Here is an 18433-nt window from a genome sequence, read left to right on the forward strand (position 1 = left end):
TCTACCGACGACGTCCTCTTCGAGAAAAGTGACTCGAAGCAATCTCGCGACGCTATTAACGCGGTGAATGGGATTAACGGGCCGGAAAAATGTATCTCGTGTTGCCTACAATGGCGAACATCATGGTACGCAACGTTTAACGCGAAATTAATGCGTGCAGCGGTTAATTACCATTTGACGTTCCGATATCTTTACATGGCATCGCGTTTCGAGTTTCGCTCGCGATTCGATTTAAATCTCGATGCAACGGAAATCGGCAAGCGATTGCGAGACAATTTCGCCGGATCGAGAGTTCGATTCGGCGTAAGACAAATCGGAAATGTTTCTTCGTCGTAGCGGTGCTGGTTCGAAAGGCTTCGCAAAGCGGTCGACCGACTAGCTGTAACGCTAATGGAAACTTGCCAAAACCCGTGCTAATGCGGGACCGATTGGCGAATTAGGCCGACGAACATTGTCTTTGGTAATTAAAATCGCCGCGATACTAGGCTCTTCTCGTCGTACGTTTCGAAGAGGTTGACGATTAAGTCGCTAGTACAAATTTTACCGCTTTATTTCGCGCAAAATTTAATCTCCTGCTCGAAAAAGAAAAATCTGTTCGATCGGCGACGACGTCGTCGGATGTTAGATTTGCTTGGACCTATGCCGATGGAGGAACGCGATTTCTCGCCGGTGAAAACGCAAACGAAACGTAACCACTTTCGTGAGATATCTACGGTTCCGGATCGTGAAGTAATCTTACCAGTTGTGCGTTTGCCGCGTTAACTAAGCGTCGTGGGACTCGTAACGAGGAGTCCTTCATTGCGAAATAATCTCTGGGCTCGTGGAACCGGGCCGTCCGTTTCTCGTTTCGAATCTGTTCGTCGTTCTACGCTGTCGCGCGCGTCTGTTCGCTACGATCGCCTACGATTTTACGTAACTCGCCACGTACGAACGGCTAGAAACGAGTTTCCCGCATCTTTTTCGTTATCGATGATAGCGCGTAACCGATCGAAGAAGGCGGATGGATGACGGCGAAACGGAAGTGGCATCGTCCTTCTCACGCGCTAAACGTTATGCGTGCCGCTACCATCGAAATTAATAGACCGCCATTACTTGAGCTAGTGAATCGAGTAAGTATTGGGTTCGTTCGTATCTAGTACAACAGGCTGTCTTCCGAACGAAAAGAATAGATACTCGGGTGATGCACCATTTACCACGTGGAACGCCTTTCAATGACGGCGGATTTCGATGACGTTGGAAGACGTGGGTCGCGTCGGTGCTTCCTCGTTAGCTGCTCCACCCTGAATTCGTCGACAACAAGGGCAACCGGAAGCCATCCGTTTACGTTATTGCTTATGATTGGAACGTTCGCATTTTAAGAGGCAATAAGAAACGAAGCGTGAAACGTTTCAGCGACTCGCCGTATCTTCCCTGTTACGTTCTAGTTTCGTAACACGCGTTTCGTGCTGCGAAGCGGCATACGGGGCGTGCAATTTGTATACCGTGAGATGCGCGCGTGACTCGTATATCCTCGCGCGGGTCGCGATACAAGCCGCCCAGTCTCCTCTCGGCTTTTCGCTCGTCCGGGAAACGGAGATTTTTTGACTCGCTGCCAAACGTAGGAATAAAATATCGGGTTCGTTACTCGTTATCTCTGGGATATACAGCCGCGCCAAGTCTTACCCTTGGACCACGGAATCGCGAGAAAGAGAAAAAAGATCGTGCCATGGGGCATCGAGGGGAAAAAAGGGACAGTTAGGACGATCGAATGAAAAAAATGGGCGATTCCTGGAGGAAGTGGTGGTTTCGTGGAGTGTGTGCGCGAGTAGCGGAGCGGAGAGTTTGACGGGGCGTGACTTTCATCGAACCGACGATACCCGATCCCGGCGAAATACCGCAGCCTCCTCGTCTCCTCGATTTTCGAATATTTGGCCGCGGGCCAAGTCCTTCTCATCGGTCGAGCAGCATCCCGAGTCACGACATCGGATACGTATTAATGGACAAACCTCATCAGCGGTCTGTTAAAGACGCGTTTAACGATGCCCGGACCCGACATCGGCTCCCGTCTTCTCGCAGCCTGCCTTTGCAGCTCATAAATCCTTGCGACAACGAAGCCGGCTACGCGTACCTCGGAACACCGCCGGTAATTGCCTCGGTACGAGCCGACACGTTATCACGCGCTTTTTATTACCTTCCTCTACTCTTTCCATCTCGTATTTCGGCCATCGTACGTCTCCGATCTTATATTCGCTCCGCCAACGTTCTTTTCGCTGATTCGTCCAGTTCTACTTAATTTTTTCGGATCGCGTTACCGGACGTTCAAACGAAATTTAAGCGACCCGCTTTACGAATCCACGCGAACTGACGCTTCGATTCGCGAGAAAATATCTCCACCCCGGCGAACACGCGCAGCAACGATTCGCGTTCGGAGAATTCTTGGTCGGTCGGTGATCGCCGAGTACCTGGCGACGTTGCTCCGAGAAAAGGCGGATTAGTATCGCGCTTTATCGATTTCGTGTCACGATAAACTGCTTTCTGTCGTCGGTGGAAGCCATACTCGCGTGCCTTCTGCCAATCTCTGTACTCTGGAACGTTCCTTGCGGTTCACGGTCGACGTTATCGCGCGCACAGCCGGAAAAATCGATCGATCCGATCGACGGGCCTGGAGATCGGAAGACCGTGTCGTCGTCGCAGACGAACGTCGGAGAGAACCGTGCGTGGCAAGGCGATCGCTGACTCGGAGGCGTTACCGAGGGAAATGGAGAGAGGCGAGGTCGATATTCGAGGAATCCCTCGGACGAGCTAGCTCCTTATACCTGCTCGTGCATTATCTTCCGTTAACTGCGGCGCATACCGTTATCCATTCCTCGCGTTTGCAACCACCAGCTGTACCGGTCGAGCTGGAATTCGCGTAGGTCTCGATCTGCCACGATCGAGAGCCGCGAGCGCGCGTCGTCCACCTTTACTCTTACTTTCGCCCAACGACCGGCCGTTTATCGCCGATCGACTAGCAGATGGTGACACCGATTTTTCACGCGACGCAAATTCCTATCTTTGCATCGGCGTTTGGCAATCTTCCATTGCGCGTCTTTCTCTTGCTTGCAGAACATGGAATGAGAGAATCGAGCTTCCTTCAGGGATGAACTCCTGACGAGAGAGCAACGCCTGCCACCATGATGGAACCACCAGTTACGAGCAAGGTCCTGCGGGCTCCTAACCTGAAGAGAGGTCAGGAAAACGTCAGGATTCAGGACAGGGTGAGTAGAAGGAAAATTCGTTTGTCTCGCTTGTATCGGGTTAGCAAACTAAATGATTGCGGATTTTGTCGATACCACTTAATGAGAAAATCCGCAATCACTTAGTTGCCAATCCAATAGAATACCCGCATGTTGCTAACAGCTCCTGGCGTTCGTCAGAGTTAGCGCGAAGTAGTTTTTGCTCTCTTGTCGCCTACTTTAACTTGCATCAGGTTGTCCGAAAAGTGTCTTTCATTTACAGACGCGTCTTTTGCAACGATGCGTCTTTATTTTATAAACGTGGATCCTAATCTGTCGAACGTTGTGATCTTTATTTTGATAGAATAAAATGGATCGTACGTAATTCGATAAAGTAATATAAAACGGAAAATGTGCATCCATTATTTCTTTATAAAACGAAAGAGACTTTTCGGACGACCTAACTTCTCCAAGTAACACTGCAAAGACGATTTCTCTGTTCGCTTTTGCGCGAATCTGCTAGCGAGCTACTCGCAACGTATTTACGAAAATGCTGCGCGGCAATTGCACGATCTGGAAAATTAGAACCGCGTTGCGTTAAAGAGGAAAGCGTGCTTTGATTAATCGGCGTATCTAACGCCTATACAGGGCAGTAAGCGGTTAAACGAGCGATGGCACAGTCGATGTCACCAGTTTTTGCCGCGCTTTGCACGTTCGCGCAGCTTAACAAGCTTCCCCCTGCTTCGATCGTCCGTCGGTAGCGTCAGTCGGATTTTGCGTGGTATATTTAGAAATTTGGGGAAAATTCGCCACCTTTCGAGCACGGATTTTTATCGGAAATTCGAAAGTGTAAAAATCCATAGAACGCGTACGTCGTTCTATTTTCTACGAACGTCGTCCCGAGAGCGACGCAACGCTATTTCGAACGTAAAGTTCGAGCAGCCGTCGTTCAACGTTTCATCCGTCGAGATGGAAAACGCGAACGATTGGCGCGACGAACTTGTCGCGATAGAAGCGGCTTCCACACAAAGCGAGCGGCGTGACGTACGACCGACACCGGCCAAGACAATAGTCGCAGTCCAACCGTGTGGATTTCTCGATACGCGCCGGATGCGCGTTATTATTATGCATCCCTGTCCATGCAGCAGCCCCGGATTGACGTCACCGCGATTCTCCATTTTTCGAGGGCTCGCTTCGCCTCGTCTCGAAGCTGCGACTGCGGCCACGCCGCGCCGGTGTGTCAGGTATGCGCGAACGTGGGCGACGCGCTGCCGTGCACAACGCGCTGCACTTGCAGCCCGCATTCCGTGGCCGGTCGTTTCTCGAGGCCTCGGAGTCTTCCGCGACGAGTCGCCGTTCTCTGCGGAAAATCTCACCGCTCGTTTCCATGCCACTTTCCCTCTCGAACAAGTGGATCGGATTACACGACTCTCGAGACGCGACGCGACGCGTGCGCCTGCACACGCTGCCTTCGTTACATCAACCGTCGCGTAACACCCTGTTATTTTGTTGTCTCGCCACCGAGCGTCGCGTTATCGCGATCAACGTGCATGTATTCGTCTTTAGGCTGTAGCATCGTACGAATCGAACGGAGGCTATCGATAGTCTCCTATCGACGTATCGGACGACAAACGATACGACGATGTTCGGAAAGAAAAATCTTTGGGAATGGAATTGGAAGCTCGAGGCGTCTTGAAGCGGCGTGAGTCGCTGGCTCGACGCTCGTTCGAACAAGTGGTCGTCGATAACCGGATAATCTTCTTTACCCTGTGAACCGTACTTCGAAGCGATTACGACGATAGGCGCCTCCTGTCACCCGAGTCGCGTACTAGAAGATGCACGAACGTTCGATCGACGTTCGTGTCGTGATCGAAACGATCGAACTTTTAAACTATTTTCACGTTTGTTCTTAACTTTGGAAGTTAAACTTACTGCTGTAGAGAGAGGGATCAATGGTTTGAAGAAAAAACGAGTCCGTTCATTTGCTCAGCTGTTTAATGCGATCTTTTGACGTTTGCTCGGCGATTGACTGAAACCGATCGTCAAAGTTTCCAGATCGGAGAATGTTTAGATTATCGACGCTCGGTTCGCCGCGAACGTGGATGACTGACGCGGTTTCCACGTTTTATCGTCTACACTTCTTTAACTTCGCCCGCTTTATTCCTTTTTCCGACAAGTCAAACTTTCGCCGATCACGTAGATTGCGTTTGCGATTTTTTCCGGCAAAAGGGATGTACAGATTTCTCCTGGAAATTTCAACCTCCAAACTACGAAACGTTGCTCGTGAACGAGAAACGTCGTACGCCCGCGCGAGTTCCGAAGTCGCGATTGTATGAAAATGAACGCGTGGGTGGGCGACGGAGAATTGGTTCTACGCTCTGCCCTCGCCAGTTTTTTAGAGCGACAGCGCTGCTTCGTTGCTGCTGCCTGTCTCAGCGATCGAGCTTAAAATTTTAATTGCTCGCGTTTGGCTCAGTTCGATGAAAGAGAGCGCGCTTGGCAAATGCCTTCGCAATCTTAAATCGGTTTTCTCCGACGATTTTGCAAATATCGCGATTTCGTCGTTGCCATTGACTTCCAAATGATCGCGGTCCAGAGGAGTCTGCGACCCAGAAGTCCGAATCTGGTCCTGAATTCGGAACTCGTTTCCGTCTGACCAAGACCTCGACAAATTCGTCGGGATGCAGTCGCGAAACAGGTGTATGCCGCTCGCAGCTGGTGCGGATCGTTGACCTAGTCGACACACTTTACCCGGCGAACCGCCTGCTTTTACTTTTTCTTCGAAGGACCAATGTCATCCGTTTCGTCATTCGTAAATCCGTCTGCCCCTCCACTAATCGTCAACAACTCGGTCCATGGTCGTATCACGTGACGTAGACTTCAAAAATTTCCAATCCACCGAATTCTATTGAAAGTTACGTCAACTTTGGCGTCAAAGAAATTTCGACAATAATTCCCCATCGATTCTTCTCCCTCTTCTTCTTTCGAAACATCGATCAGACAGGTGTGACAGGTGGAAAGTCACATGCCCGTGGCTGGATGCGATTTCCTGTTTCGTCTAACGGTGCGACACAACGCCGGTTCTTCCTCTACCTTCTCAGCGACCGATCTTTTCGTTTACATACCGACTTTCAATCAATCGATATCTCTGATACTTGGAGGAATCGCTAGGTATTTTCTCCGTATCCTCTCGCTCTTTCCTCTTTCGTCGACGATGCGCCAGTTAAAAGAACGAAGGAATTAATATCCGAGGTAAAGATGAAACGCGTATTCTGCAACCTGGGCGTTTAACACTTTGATTGCCACGTTGGTCATATAGGACCCATTACTGTTTCTCCTGTGACGCCACGGTGGTCATTGGTGACCGGAGCGCTCGAATTTCTTACAATTGAAAAAATTGAATGAAAATTGACAGTTAGGGCATTTGGAATATAACCGATAAATAGAAGATACTTTGAAATAAAAAGTGCCCCATCGAACAATTTAACATTTTTATTAGAACATCGATAAAAAAACAAATGAGAACAAATTTTGCATCCAACGGTGCACTGTGTTAAAAGATTGTGGCTTGCTGAACGAAACATGCGATCTCGTGCCAATGACCCGGGAAAACCTTTTAGACTTTATTACATCGGATGTTAATGTCCAATAAGGGACACACCTTTGTCTGCCATCACAGCCCTTTCGCGTCCATTTTCATCCTCTCTCGCGTGTCACGGGCTTTTACCACTCGCTTGTAGTCGGCTTTTAATAAAATTGCTTCTTATCACGCGACCAGCTCCTCCTCCTTTCTTTGCTTTTTACCTACGATTTTTCGAACGATACCCGAACGCTTATAATTCTTCCGATTCCAAGCAAAAGCGGATTCGTGTACCACGCGAATGGTTAAAAGTGGCACGATTGCTGCATCGAACTTGCACGAATCGGGACAAAGCGAGCTGGAACATTTCCGAGCGAAAAATGCGACCAAGCGATCTTCTTTAATTGTAGCGTTTCAGCTTTTTGCTCTTCGCGTTTAGCAAACAAAACAGTTTACGGTAACCTGGGTTGTTCATCAGCGTCCGGCTTTTTATTACGAAGCGCGTAAAAGGAAGAAACGTGGTCGACTGCGCAAGAATCCCAGCCAACTGCCATTACGTTCTCTTTCTTTTTTGCTGAGTCTTAATCTGCGAGCTTTCGCGTCGCATTAACACGTGGCATTGGTCGTTAAAGCGTGCCATAAAATAATTCGTGGCGGCCATTCGATCGTTTCAATAGAAGCTTCCATTGGGAAAGGGGAGGAACGTATCGAGCGAATTTCGACCGATAGCGAATCTCCGAGGAATGAACTTCCCATCGCGGAAGCGGAAGGGACGTTGCCTCCGCACGACGGATACGGAGATCAGCGTTTGAATTAATTATTCGGTCGTTCCATTCTAGTCGCGCGAGTTCCATCCTCGATTTGCACGAGTTCGTCCCCTTTCGCGTTTCAAGTTCGTTGCCCGGCCGAATACGCGTTCACGCGAACGAAAATAGATGGCCGATTCTTCCGTTCTCCGTAAAAGAAATAGCGTAACGTATCGAGATTTTTATCTTCAAATAACTTCGTTCCGAAAGCTAAGAGACCGCGTTCGGTTGCTTCCTTTCCATCGACGAATCGTGCGATTCCCTTGCAAAACGTCGACCGTATGACGCGCGCTAATATGACGTTCTCGGCTCACCGATTAATAACGTACGTCGATCGGCCGTCGATTCTCTGGCGGCTTACCGAGTTCCGATGTAAATTTCGACGAACGTACGTACACGGTTTTGGCGGTTCATCGAATCGACGAGCAACTCGATTACATCATCGGGCTAAATAACTCGACGTCGTTTCTCCGCGATTACGTGTGTGCATATGCGTATTTGCGTTGCTCGATGTCCGACTGTTCGCCGATCGAATTTATCAACGATACCGGCAACTCCCACATTTCCCTACGACCTCGATGGAGTTTGGTCCGAATTACTTGGCGCAACTTTCCTAAAGTAGTGTTTATTCCGTCGATCGTATAACAGGTACTTACGAAGTTAAATTGCAACGGTGGTTCCCGTTTGGCTTTCTCTTCCACTTCCGAAAGAAGTTTTCCACTTCTCTTTTCCATTGCTTAAACTTCGCTTAAATGGTTCTCGAGTAACAAACGACGTCCGTTTCACGCGTACAAGCTACGACCGGGTAACGTATATCTAGAAGCACACACCAAGCGATTCCCCGTGGAAAAATAAGAGGAGAACACGGGAATGATATTTTCTCTGCGTTTCGTTTTCGAGAAAATCGAGTTTCAAAGATTTATCAAGTATGCTGGAACGTGGCTACATGTGCCATGTATATCGAACGTATAGGATACGTTCGCACGATAACACTGGAGCTACCACACCAGTCGAATTGACTGGTTTTACGATTTTATTTTAAAATTCCTACTTCGTGTTTTATTTTTTTCCGCAATGATGTAACGACTTTCGCAACGATAACTAAAAGAATAATATAATGAATTTTATTTTGTTCTTTATGTATTTAAACCGAAAATAATTTTGTATCGAGGCTACTTATACCAATACCAGTGAAAATGACTGGTACTTGTCAAAGTGTAAAAGGATCCTGTAATCTGTTTATCGAAGCCCAATTAACCAGTTTCCTCCTTTTGTACAACTTGCCACACGTTTTTCAAATTTTTACCGCGTATCGTTCGATTGATGATATCAGTTATCAGGAAAATTCCTCATCGATCGCTAGATGCTAACACTAGAAATACCACAGCAGTCAAAATGACCGGCTCTAGAATTTTACAAACGTGTCCCTCGTTTAGGGATCCCAGATGGATTAATAATACGAAAAATCTACTACATAACATGGGATTGTTTCTGTAAGAAAGTAACAAATCGATAAATATAAAAATATTCCATTATTACGTATTTCTTAAAGACCATTCAAAAGTCATTTTCATTGGTTTTGATAGAAATAGCTTCGTGTTAACTATCGGTAGTTGTAGTGATAACGCGCGCTGTAGCTGTGTGCCGTGTAGTCGAAAGTAAACGCTACGCGACCAGCTCGTGGCGCACGTAGCCGCCTACTTTCGGCGCCAGAAATCCAGAAATTACAGATTCGCTTTCGTCCGGCGGGAGAAGATTTTTCGGGCATACATATTCAGCGTTCCGGTTTTCGTTCGCGATCCGCTGGTTGCATAGACCGTTTCAATCTAAAGCCGCGATCTCGCTTTCGGAGTTTTACTTTCTTCCTTTGAATCGATAGCCTACAATTGCACGGCAATAACCAGGCCAAATTCGAGTTACGTCGTCGGTCAATTTCACCCGACGCTTCCACGCCGCGATTTTAATTCGCGACTCGTCAACGCCGGTTCAATACCGATCGGACTTTCCCTTTCGATGCTTCGTCGCGTTACAAAACGGCCACACGCGGAGGCGGAGGTGCAAGAGGAGAATCACGCTTCACAGCGACCGTGGGAGGCCGAAAATCGTTTCACCAACGTGGGTGGAGATTTCGTATTCGCCGTCCTTAACGAGCGAGGACGGACGAGCCAAGTGCCCACGTAGGATCCTAGAGTAAACACGATCGAGAACATGATTTCATTACGTGGACCGCCTCGAAAGTCTGAAAGGACGCGAGAAACGTTTCGATAAGAGAGAACATGTACTCGCATACTTGGGTCTGGTTCCTCGCTCACGGGAATGGTTGACCGAAGATCGTCGCATGTCGCGATGAAACATCGTCGTTGAATTCCAAGCAGCAAGGGCGAGAAAGAAGAAACCACGATCGAGTAGCGAAGCTCTTCGTCGGAGTGATTCTCGTCGGAGCGCGAATTTCGAGACGCACGAAACGCGCAACTCGATCTTTGGCTCTGCTATTCTCATCTTCCGTGGAAGCCTCCTCGTCGGTTCTTCGCACCGGTCGACTATCGGAAACGATCACGTACGTCGAAATAGGAGAAAAATGTGGCGAGAGGGAAAAGTAGGGAGAGAGAGGGAGGGAGGGAAAATCGAACGGACATCGTCGGCTAAAGGCTTGGCAAGTGGCAGATATACGTTACAGTCGCGGTCTCGGGAGTGGGGTTACACGATCGTCGGTCGGAGCGGTAGCCTGGAGAACACCTCAGTTCGGAGTCGGACGTCCTCCGTCGTTCTTCTTCCTCCTGCTCTTCCTTCCATCTCCGGTCGCCCCGTTCGTTTTCCTTTCTCTCCGTGACCGGCTCGTTAGCGGTCACGCGATCGCCGCTGCGAGCGATTATCAGCGATTATAAATCGACTCGTTGCGCAACTAACCCGGTCCTCTGAAACGCCACGTCGCGTTCGATCTTAAGTTCGGCCGGTTACGACGGTGTTTTCCTCTGTTCGATGCGACCAGTGATCGTGGAAGTCTGGCGCAGGCCAGTGTCGTGAATTCGTGAAACGATTTCGTCGGCCAGCGAAAAGGTCGCTGGAACCGAAGAAGGTGTTGATGCGCGAGCGGAAGGAAACGGCTCTCCCGACACCTTTAGCATCGAAGATGCTTTGAGCGACGTTCGTGCTGTTTACGGCGACGCTGCGAGTCTCGGAAGCACGCCAGTGCGTCGACACGTCTCGGTTAATTTACACGCGTGCGAAGCACCGCGCCGACGCTTCCAAGCTACGATCGTTCGCCGTGTCTGGCAAGCGCACGCGATCTACACGGTGATAAACGCATAGACGAACATAGAGGGAGTAGCAAATTGAATGGGAGGAAGATGAAATGAGATGGAATGAGATCTAAGATGCGTGCGCTGGCAAGCCACCGGAGGATCGTTGCCCGAACCTCTCGATCCGAAACGAAGGTCAAAGTCGCGTCGTAGCGACGATTCGCGGCGAAACGAGAGAAACGACTTCGCGTGCCACTTCGCCAGCAAGGATACGGATAATTTTGATGTTCCATCGCGGTCCCGCGACTCGACGGGGAAAGCCAGGCTCGTCGAGGGAAAACGGCGAGAGATGCGAGAAACCGGGGACACGCGGTGACCGAGAAACACGACACGCGAACAAACCCTGCACGGACCCGTGGAGGAAAATTGCACGGGAGAAATGGCTCTGATAGCTCCGAGGAACAGCTCGCCCGTGGTACGGGACAAGGAGAGCATACCAGCCTACGACGTACGTATGCACGCATTCGCGATTATCTTCTTTTGACGCCTGCCGATCTCCTGCTACGTCTGTTCGGTGTTCTGCGATCGTTCGTCCTTTCCCGGTGCTTGCGTCCTTCTCGGACGTCGAGGAGCTTGTCGCGTCGTTAGACAGACGCGCGAGGACAGCGTATACGCATAACGATCGTTTCTCGTAATTCCAGCGATCGTTTGCCGAGTAAAGTTTACTCGAATGTCGTCGATTCCGCCGTAATTGCACTTCCGTGGTAGATGCCGTTAGTCGGAGACTGTCGCATGAAAGGATAAAAACGGGACGAATAGAACGATAGTTTGAGAAATGCTTGAGAAGCTCCGATGTAACTTGTAGCAGAAGTCGAGAACTCGAGAAAAACCAGAAAATTCATCGCAGCGATGTTATCGATTCGCTGAAATATTAACGACCGTGATATTGAAAAATAATACGGTTGCAACACGGTGTTGCGATCTCGTTATATCACGAACGCGTATCGAATTAGCCGCATTTTCACGTCGAAACATCGCGGCATTACGTAAACGCGCGTACTTCCGATATCGTTCCGGCCTCGTGTCCATTCATACGTCCGAAAGAACTCGCTTTCCTCGCGTTAACCGGCTCTCGGAGGAAACGATTCGCTTTGCTTTTCCTCGCGGACGTCGTCCAGTCTGTGTCAGCTCGCGGTCGTAACGTATAGTCCACGGCGAAAAGTGGTATCGATTAGCGAAATCGAGTCGCGGTTAACGCTCTGCAAGCGAATTAATCGATCGCGCGGTTTTTCTCCTTCTATAATTCGTATATATTTACATACTTGGCGCCACGCGTTATTACCGTATTTCGTCCAACGTGAATGGAGTTATTACACGGTCGTTGATCTCCGATGTACCTTTTCGTATTACGTTTCGATAAATTTACCTGCGCTTCCACCTGGATGCCGTAATCTTGGCGGAATAGCCTGGCTGGTTGGGTACAAAATTGACTTGGTCGGCGAGTTCGTTAAAGAGAGTGTCGAAAGTACCATAATATTGTCGCTAAATCTTATTTCCGTGGTTCGACTCGCCGCATCTCGCATTCTTTTACCGCAAGCCAGTTCTTCTTTTTTCGAGATATCGACGAGTTACCGAATCCGGCGGCAATTATCGGCGACAACTTCCAGTCGCCCGAAATATCGAAGCAAGCAAAATGAAAGTAAACGTCCGCGACTGTGCAGAAGGATGAGTTCGTTTAATGACGTTGCAGTTTACTACCGCGCAATAATCCGGCAAACGAACGGTGCCACGGGTTTAATTATTCCGCGAGATTGATAAGAAAAGACCGGTTTCGAAGCGTAAAGGCGAACCGTGTACTTGCGCGTGCGTTGCCTTCTGCGTTAACTGGTACATTGTTACCGCGAACAATCGCGCTACAGCGCTCGCTCGAGCAACGCGATTTCGTTTGTACGCGGACGTTTTTTTTCACAAATTTTCGTTATATAATTTTCTTTGTCACGGCGAGTAGAAAGAACGAAGCAAAGTTAACTGCACGAGCTACGTAGCTACGGTTAGTCGACGGTTTGAATTTCGCCGCTCGATGCGCACGACCATGATTTCACAGAGACAGTTCGCATCGAATCGTCTTCTAGCGAGGAATCTAACGAGTGAATATAACAAGCGTAAATTGTGAATAGAAAATGTTACGATGCACGTGCACTGGAAAAATATAGACGTGTGTACGTATGCATATGTATGAGTACGTACTTCAGTTTCTGTGGGAGAAAGGGGCCTTTGCAACTACGCTGATTTCACTGTACGCGATCAGTCGGTATCCTTAAGGATACCTTCAGGTTATTAATATATATATTGTCAATATTTCAAGCTGCTCAAAGGGATGAACGTGTATCGTCGGTACAATATCGTCCACATTTATCGACAGACCGCATTTTCGTTGAGAAAGTATTGGCGATGCTATAATTATCGATAGACCTCGTTGCACGAAATTCTCGATTTCGAACAGCCGTATTTTACCGCTTTTGTTCCCTAATTTTGATCGACCGAGCGTCGAACCATCGAGTTGTTTCGTTCGAAGACCGATGCAAAAGTTTCTGCGTAAAAGTTGGCGAGGAAAATCGTTGCCACGATAAACGTTGCTCTCTGTGCACGCCGAAGCGATATTGCCGTTTGATCTAACGTTAAAAGCGCGCCCATTGAAAAGCCTCGCGATAGCGCGTTAATAACAGCCAGGCTTCGATGATTCGCATTCATTCGCACGCGGTGAAAAATACCAAATCGCGCCAACCGATTCACCGATGCGATCGTTGCTTCCACCTTGCGAAAAAAGAGCCATTCGCGCGTCTCTCCCGCGGCCAGTTTATCGAAACCGAATTGAAATCGACGTGCAATAAGTACAAAGCCGCGTCGGTTCGTTGCACATCGATGTTCGCGTCGATTCGTCGATCGATCGTTCAACGTCGAATCTCTTTTCGCGATTTCCTTGCAACTTTCGAGCGCGAATCGCGAGTTTAACTCTGGACATGATTTTCACCCGACCGGTAGAGAGCAGGCAGCCAGCCCGTCAAAAATGCACGGAAAGGCAGCGCGTGGCACACTTTCCGCGATAGTCCTTTTCCCCGGCATGCGAGAACGCTGCATCAGGCTCGGCAACCACCTGCCTTCTTTCTACTCGCAGTTTATCTTCGGTACCGTTGCCACGCACCAGCATCGTTTCCAACTTTATCTCTGTCCTAGCTCGCCCAGTGCTACCGACCAATCGAGCGTTGCCTGGCCTGGCGAATTACGCTTTCAATATGCCACTTTAATATGCCGCTTGCAAATCGAAAGAAGATACGTGACGTTACTCCTTTTTCTTCTCTTTTTCTTTTTTTTTTCTTTCTTTTTGTTTGATCTTAACGCTATACCGAGGGGTTCAGCAGCATACGCACCGACCAGCAGCTCAGGCGCAGATTCTCCCTGGCGCCGGCTCTGTTTCGGTTTAAACTCTCCAATACCATTCTTTTCGTTCGTTGAGAATGTTACGTTTTTCAAATTGGTACAAAACTGTGGAAGCTTACAAAGCAACGCAATTGAGCAAGGTACCTTAGTACTAAGTAACAAATTAATAATGAGAAAGATTGTCGGCGACAAAAAGCCGATTAACAGGCTATCGATCGGTAAAGTGTTAAGCTGTGATTGACTGTCCTGTCGTTGCTCGTCGCGATCAATTTCCACGTACATTCTAAAAACACGAGGAGAAACAATATCTTTTACGTCAATGTATCTGAAATTGTATGCTGCTGTTAACTGTACTGCGTTGCTAATGTCCTCCGCTGTTGAAGCAACGTTAAACATATTTATATATATATATATGTACGTTTGAGGTACGGTTGTTTGGACTCGTCGTACCGTATCTTTAATTGTGCCAATCGCTACGCTGGCCGCCTCGACCTTTTTGCTGCGAATACCGCTTCGTTGAAACGCAAGCCTTGTATAGGCTTGTGGATGACGATTCGATATGTCTGTCTTTAAGCTGTGTCTATTTGATATTCGTGTATGTCTGTACGCGAAATATTTACCTTTTGGATTGAAAATTTCGCCTGCTATTTTTCAGAGAATACTTGCGAATATTCTCAGAAGGAACGAACTGGGCGAATTTTGCATAAACTTACATACACGACATTTTAGTTTTTCCTGAAACATTCGATCAACATGTTGATTAGAGCTATTAAGAAAGAAGGCTTTCGATTAAAACTGACCAAATGTAATTTTGCAAAAATTTCGGTCACATAATTAAAAAAAAACGGTGTTCGACCAGGAAGAAATAACCTCGGAGCAATACGCGAATTTGAACGCCCAAAGAACAAAGAAAATGTGAGACAATTACTGGGGAAAATTAATTTTTATTATAAATTTATAGAGGATGCCCGCAAACTCCTGCAGCCACTTCGTAACTTATTAAGAAAAAATGTCCCATGGTCAAATACGTTCTGTTAATAAATGGTACGATACGATACGATTTAGCGAACCTGAAGCAAGTTCCTTCGAACCACTTTTGGCGAAGAACGTTCAGAGTCCCTTCTATAGGGCGCGTGTGGCGTTCAATTATCATCGCCTCGTAAAATGCGTCGTTTCCAGCTAAATCATTAGCGTTAGCGTTTAGCCTTCTAACCCGGCTTACAGACACACATTTCCAACGCGAAATGGCTAGCTCGACCTCGCTCTAAACAATGCACGATTATAGATTACAACTACGATATCCATTGGAGGGTCTTTAACGGAGTTATTTAGCGAATAAGAAGCGCGCGAGTGACGTCGTGGCCGAGCGAACGAATTCGGGAAGCGTTCGCGTGAAAGAAAATACGTGTTTGCGAGGCAGCCGACTTTTTGTCGCGGTCAGCGAGACTACCGCATCGTATAGAGTTCCTTAATGTAAATTAAAGCCATTGCTGCACCAACGCGGCCATTATCCTCGGTCGAAGCGCGCGTTTCACAGCAAAGTAGATGTACGTTCCCTTCTTTATCGCTGAATTTTGTTGTTTCGCGAGACGCTTTTCCCCGAGGTCGGAATGAAGCTTCGAGCCATGGCGAAACGAAGGAGAGTAGAGACACGCGTCCACTTGATGGTAGAAGTTTCACGAGCTACCCTCGAGAGTATTTCTCGCGAGTGGACACCGCATCGAGAGTAGCTGTCTTGTTTGATCGATTGAGTCGGATAGTCGCTATGAACGCCCACCTGCGAGAAATACTGGGCAGAATGAGTCAGGAATAGCTTTATTCTCGAGTGGACACGCGGCTTAAATCACCAGGTCCATGGCGCTGATCGGCTAACCGGTCGATAAATAGACAAATAAATAGGTACATCGAGTACATGGCGGAAGCGAGCCAGTCGATGGGTCCCGATTAGATCTGTTCTCACGACTGCGTCGATGTATAATACGTAAACGTACAGGAACGCGTCGTGGAAAGTTCATCGAAGGAGTTTCGACTCTCGAATGCTAATTATAGTTCAAATGGCACACGACTTTTCCCTAGACGAACAGAAACGTACGCGGTTTATCGGTCAACCGGTTGATAACCGATCCAACGCGTTCTCCTCGACTCTGTTCCATGCTGTTTTCTCGGCGAGGATGATGCGGGCTGTACGGGCGATTAATCGCCTCACGGCCGTCGGAAAACATCGCGGACATTAACGCGGTAATCAGCGAGATCGCAAGATGGGAAGAATCAGCGGTGCATGTGCCCGAGTTCCATTCGATCGGCCCAGTTAGCGGTCGAATAAATCGATCGATACGGCGCGATAAGTCGCGTTTATCGTCGAAGCACGCGTAAATTTCCGTGTCTGGCGTTCGCTTAACAACCGTTGTACGCGCTTGTCGGCTGTGTCTGCCGTGGTAGCCTTCTCACTCGCGTACGAGCTTATTCTTATTCTTCGCCGATGCGGTATAACTGTACCAGGGTGTGGCTTACACGCCGCGACTCGACGCGCCGCACGCGGGGAAAAACGGTCTTGCACGAAACTCCTAATGGCCCGTTAGATCGATCTGCTATGGTAACGCGAATACGTATACGTGCATGCGACTTTCCTCCAGCCCTCGTGCGAGTCGCACCCTTCGCCATCCGGTTCGCTTTCAACCATATCGTTTTTGTCGTATTTTGTAGGAAGAGAGAAACCTTGCTTGATGATTTTGTACGCGATCGATTGCAGCGCGTGGCAACGAACGGGAGCCCATCTCGTTCCAAACAAATTTCTCTGGCCGATTTTATTCCAACCGCGACCTGAAGTTATCGTACTTCGCTTGTTAGCAGCGATCGCTCACGATGGCCGAGATTCGTTCCATCGCGAGGAAACGGCACGATGAAAAGGCAGAAAAAAGGCGGTTAACAGGCACGGTACATTGGCGGAAAGAACGCGACGCGATAAATGCGTTGGTAGAATCGGTTCCCTCGATTTTCCAGATGCTTCGGTGTGAACTTGGCTTTATCCGTCGACGATCTTCCCGCGTTTCCCGATTCCTCTCCAAGTTTTACCTCTTTCATCCGAGAGATATCGCGTTGATCGCACGCGTTCGGCAGATCTGTCGGCTGGGATATTGCTGACGAAGGCTGGAGAAAAATTCCGCTCGATACCGATCAAGCACGCGTTTCAGCAAGTACCGTTTTACACGCTCCCGTTGGCAAAGGGCGTGCGAACGTTGCTCAGTTTTTCCTACAAGAACAGCGACTGCCGGTCGGACCTCGCAGACGCTACGAAAGAAGAAACGGACGCGTCATTGACCCGTGAAGCAATCGCGTTAAGCTCGAAGGCATCGTTTTCTTCCTTTTGTATTCGCTAAAATATGCTACTCGAACGTCGTGGAACGCATCGCGCAATTTCGAAGCGCCAAGGAGATGAATTATTTGAAGCGCTATCTCGTGGAGTTGGCTACGCACGTAGCAGTTTAATTAGCCTTCTCTACCTCGGCCGTTGCAAACGAGTTTAGCGATAAATATTTATCGCGAATAAAGCTGCACTCTTGAAACCGTTCTTCGTCGTATATTCCTCCGCGAGAACACGCTGCACGTCCCGTGTATTTTTCACACCTCGCGACACTCCTTCCGGAAATTTACGAATTTCTCGCCAAAGTTTAACTTTGCGCGGATTTCCTCGGTTTTGATCAAAACAACGGAGTTTGTATCTTTTTTCAACGAACTATCCGTTGAATCGTACCTTTTACCTTCGTCTTTTCCTTTCCGCTCGATGAAGTAAGATGCGGTACGATTTCGCTCGCAGCTAAATATTTATCGTTGGCTGCGATTAACTACGTCCTTCGAAAGATTCATCGTCGCGAGTTGTGTTTTGCGTATGCACAGGCATTATCCCTTCCACGATGCTCCGTGTTCCATGCAAAATTACGCATGCCGAGTCACGCGTCGTCGTGGAAAACGTTCCTCGAATACTCGACTAGGATATCGTGGAATCGTTAAATATGTTTTTCTATTAAAACGTCTTCTGGCTGGACGGCGTTCTCGCTGGCAGAAGAAAACAAAAAATAGGATTTCCGTTAGCGGAGAATTCTTTCCGAATGCCCCGTTGCAATCTCCGTCAAAGTCGGCCAGCCGACCGGTGTAATTTGCATTACGAGCGACTATTCC

General features: G+C 48.4%; 1 protein-coding gene across 7 annotated transcripts in view; it reads left to right on the forward strand.

The window, feature by feature from the left end:
• The window catches only part of LOC100647311 (mitogen-activated protein kinase-binding protein 1), an 82890-nt gene that overhangs the window by 27198 nt on the left and 37259 nt on the right, over window positions 1–18433 (forward strand). For 6 of the 7 annotated variants that reach the window (XM_048410723.1, XM_048410725.1, XM_048410729.1 and 3 more), the window contains exon 2: window positions 3085–3236. In XM_048410723.1, coding sequence (XP_048266680.1) covers window positions 3153–3236 — 84 coding nt within the window. In that variant the 5' untranslated portion in view covers window positions 3085–3152. Of the gene's footprint in view, window positions 1–3084; window positions 3237–10293; window positions 11328–18433 lie in introns of those variants that run through there. The other variant, XM_048410724.1, reaches the window with a different exon arrangement.

The sequence above is a fragment of the Bombus terrestris genome, chromosome 12 (genome assembly GCF_910591885.1).
Source record: "Bombus terrestris chromosome 12, iyBomTerr1.2, whole genome shotgun sequence".
NCBI lineage: Eukaryota > Metazoa > Arthropoda > Insecta > Hymenoptera > Apidae > Bombus > Bombus terrestris.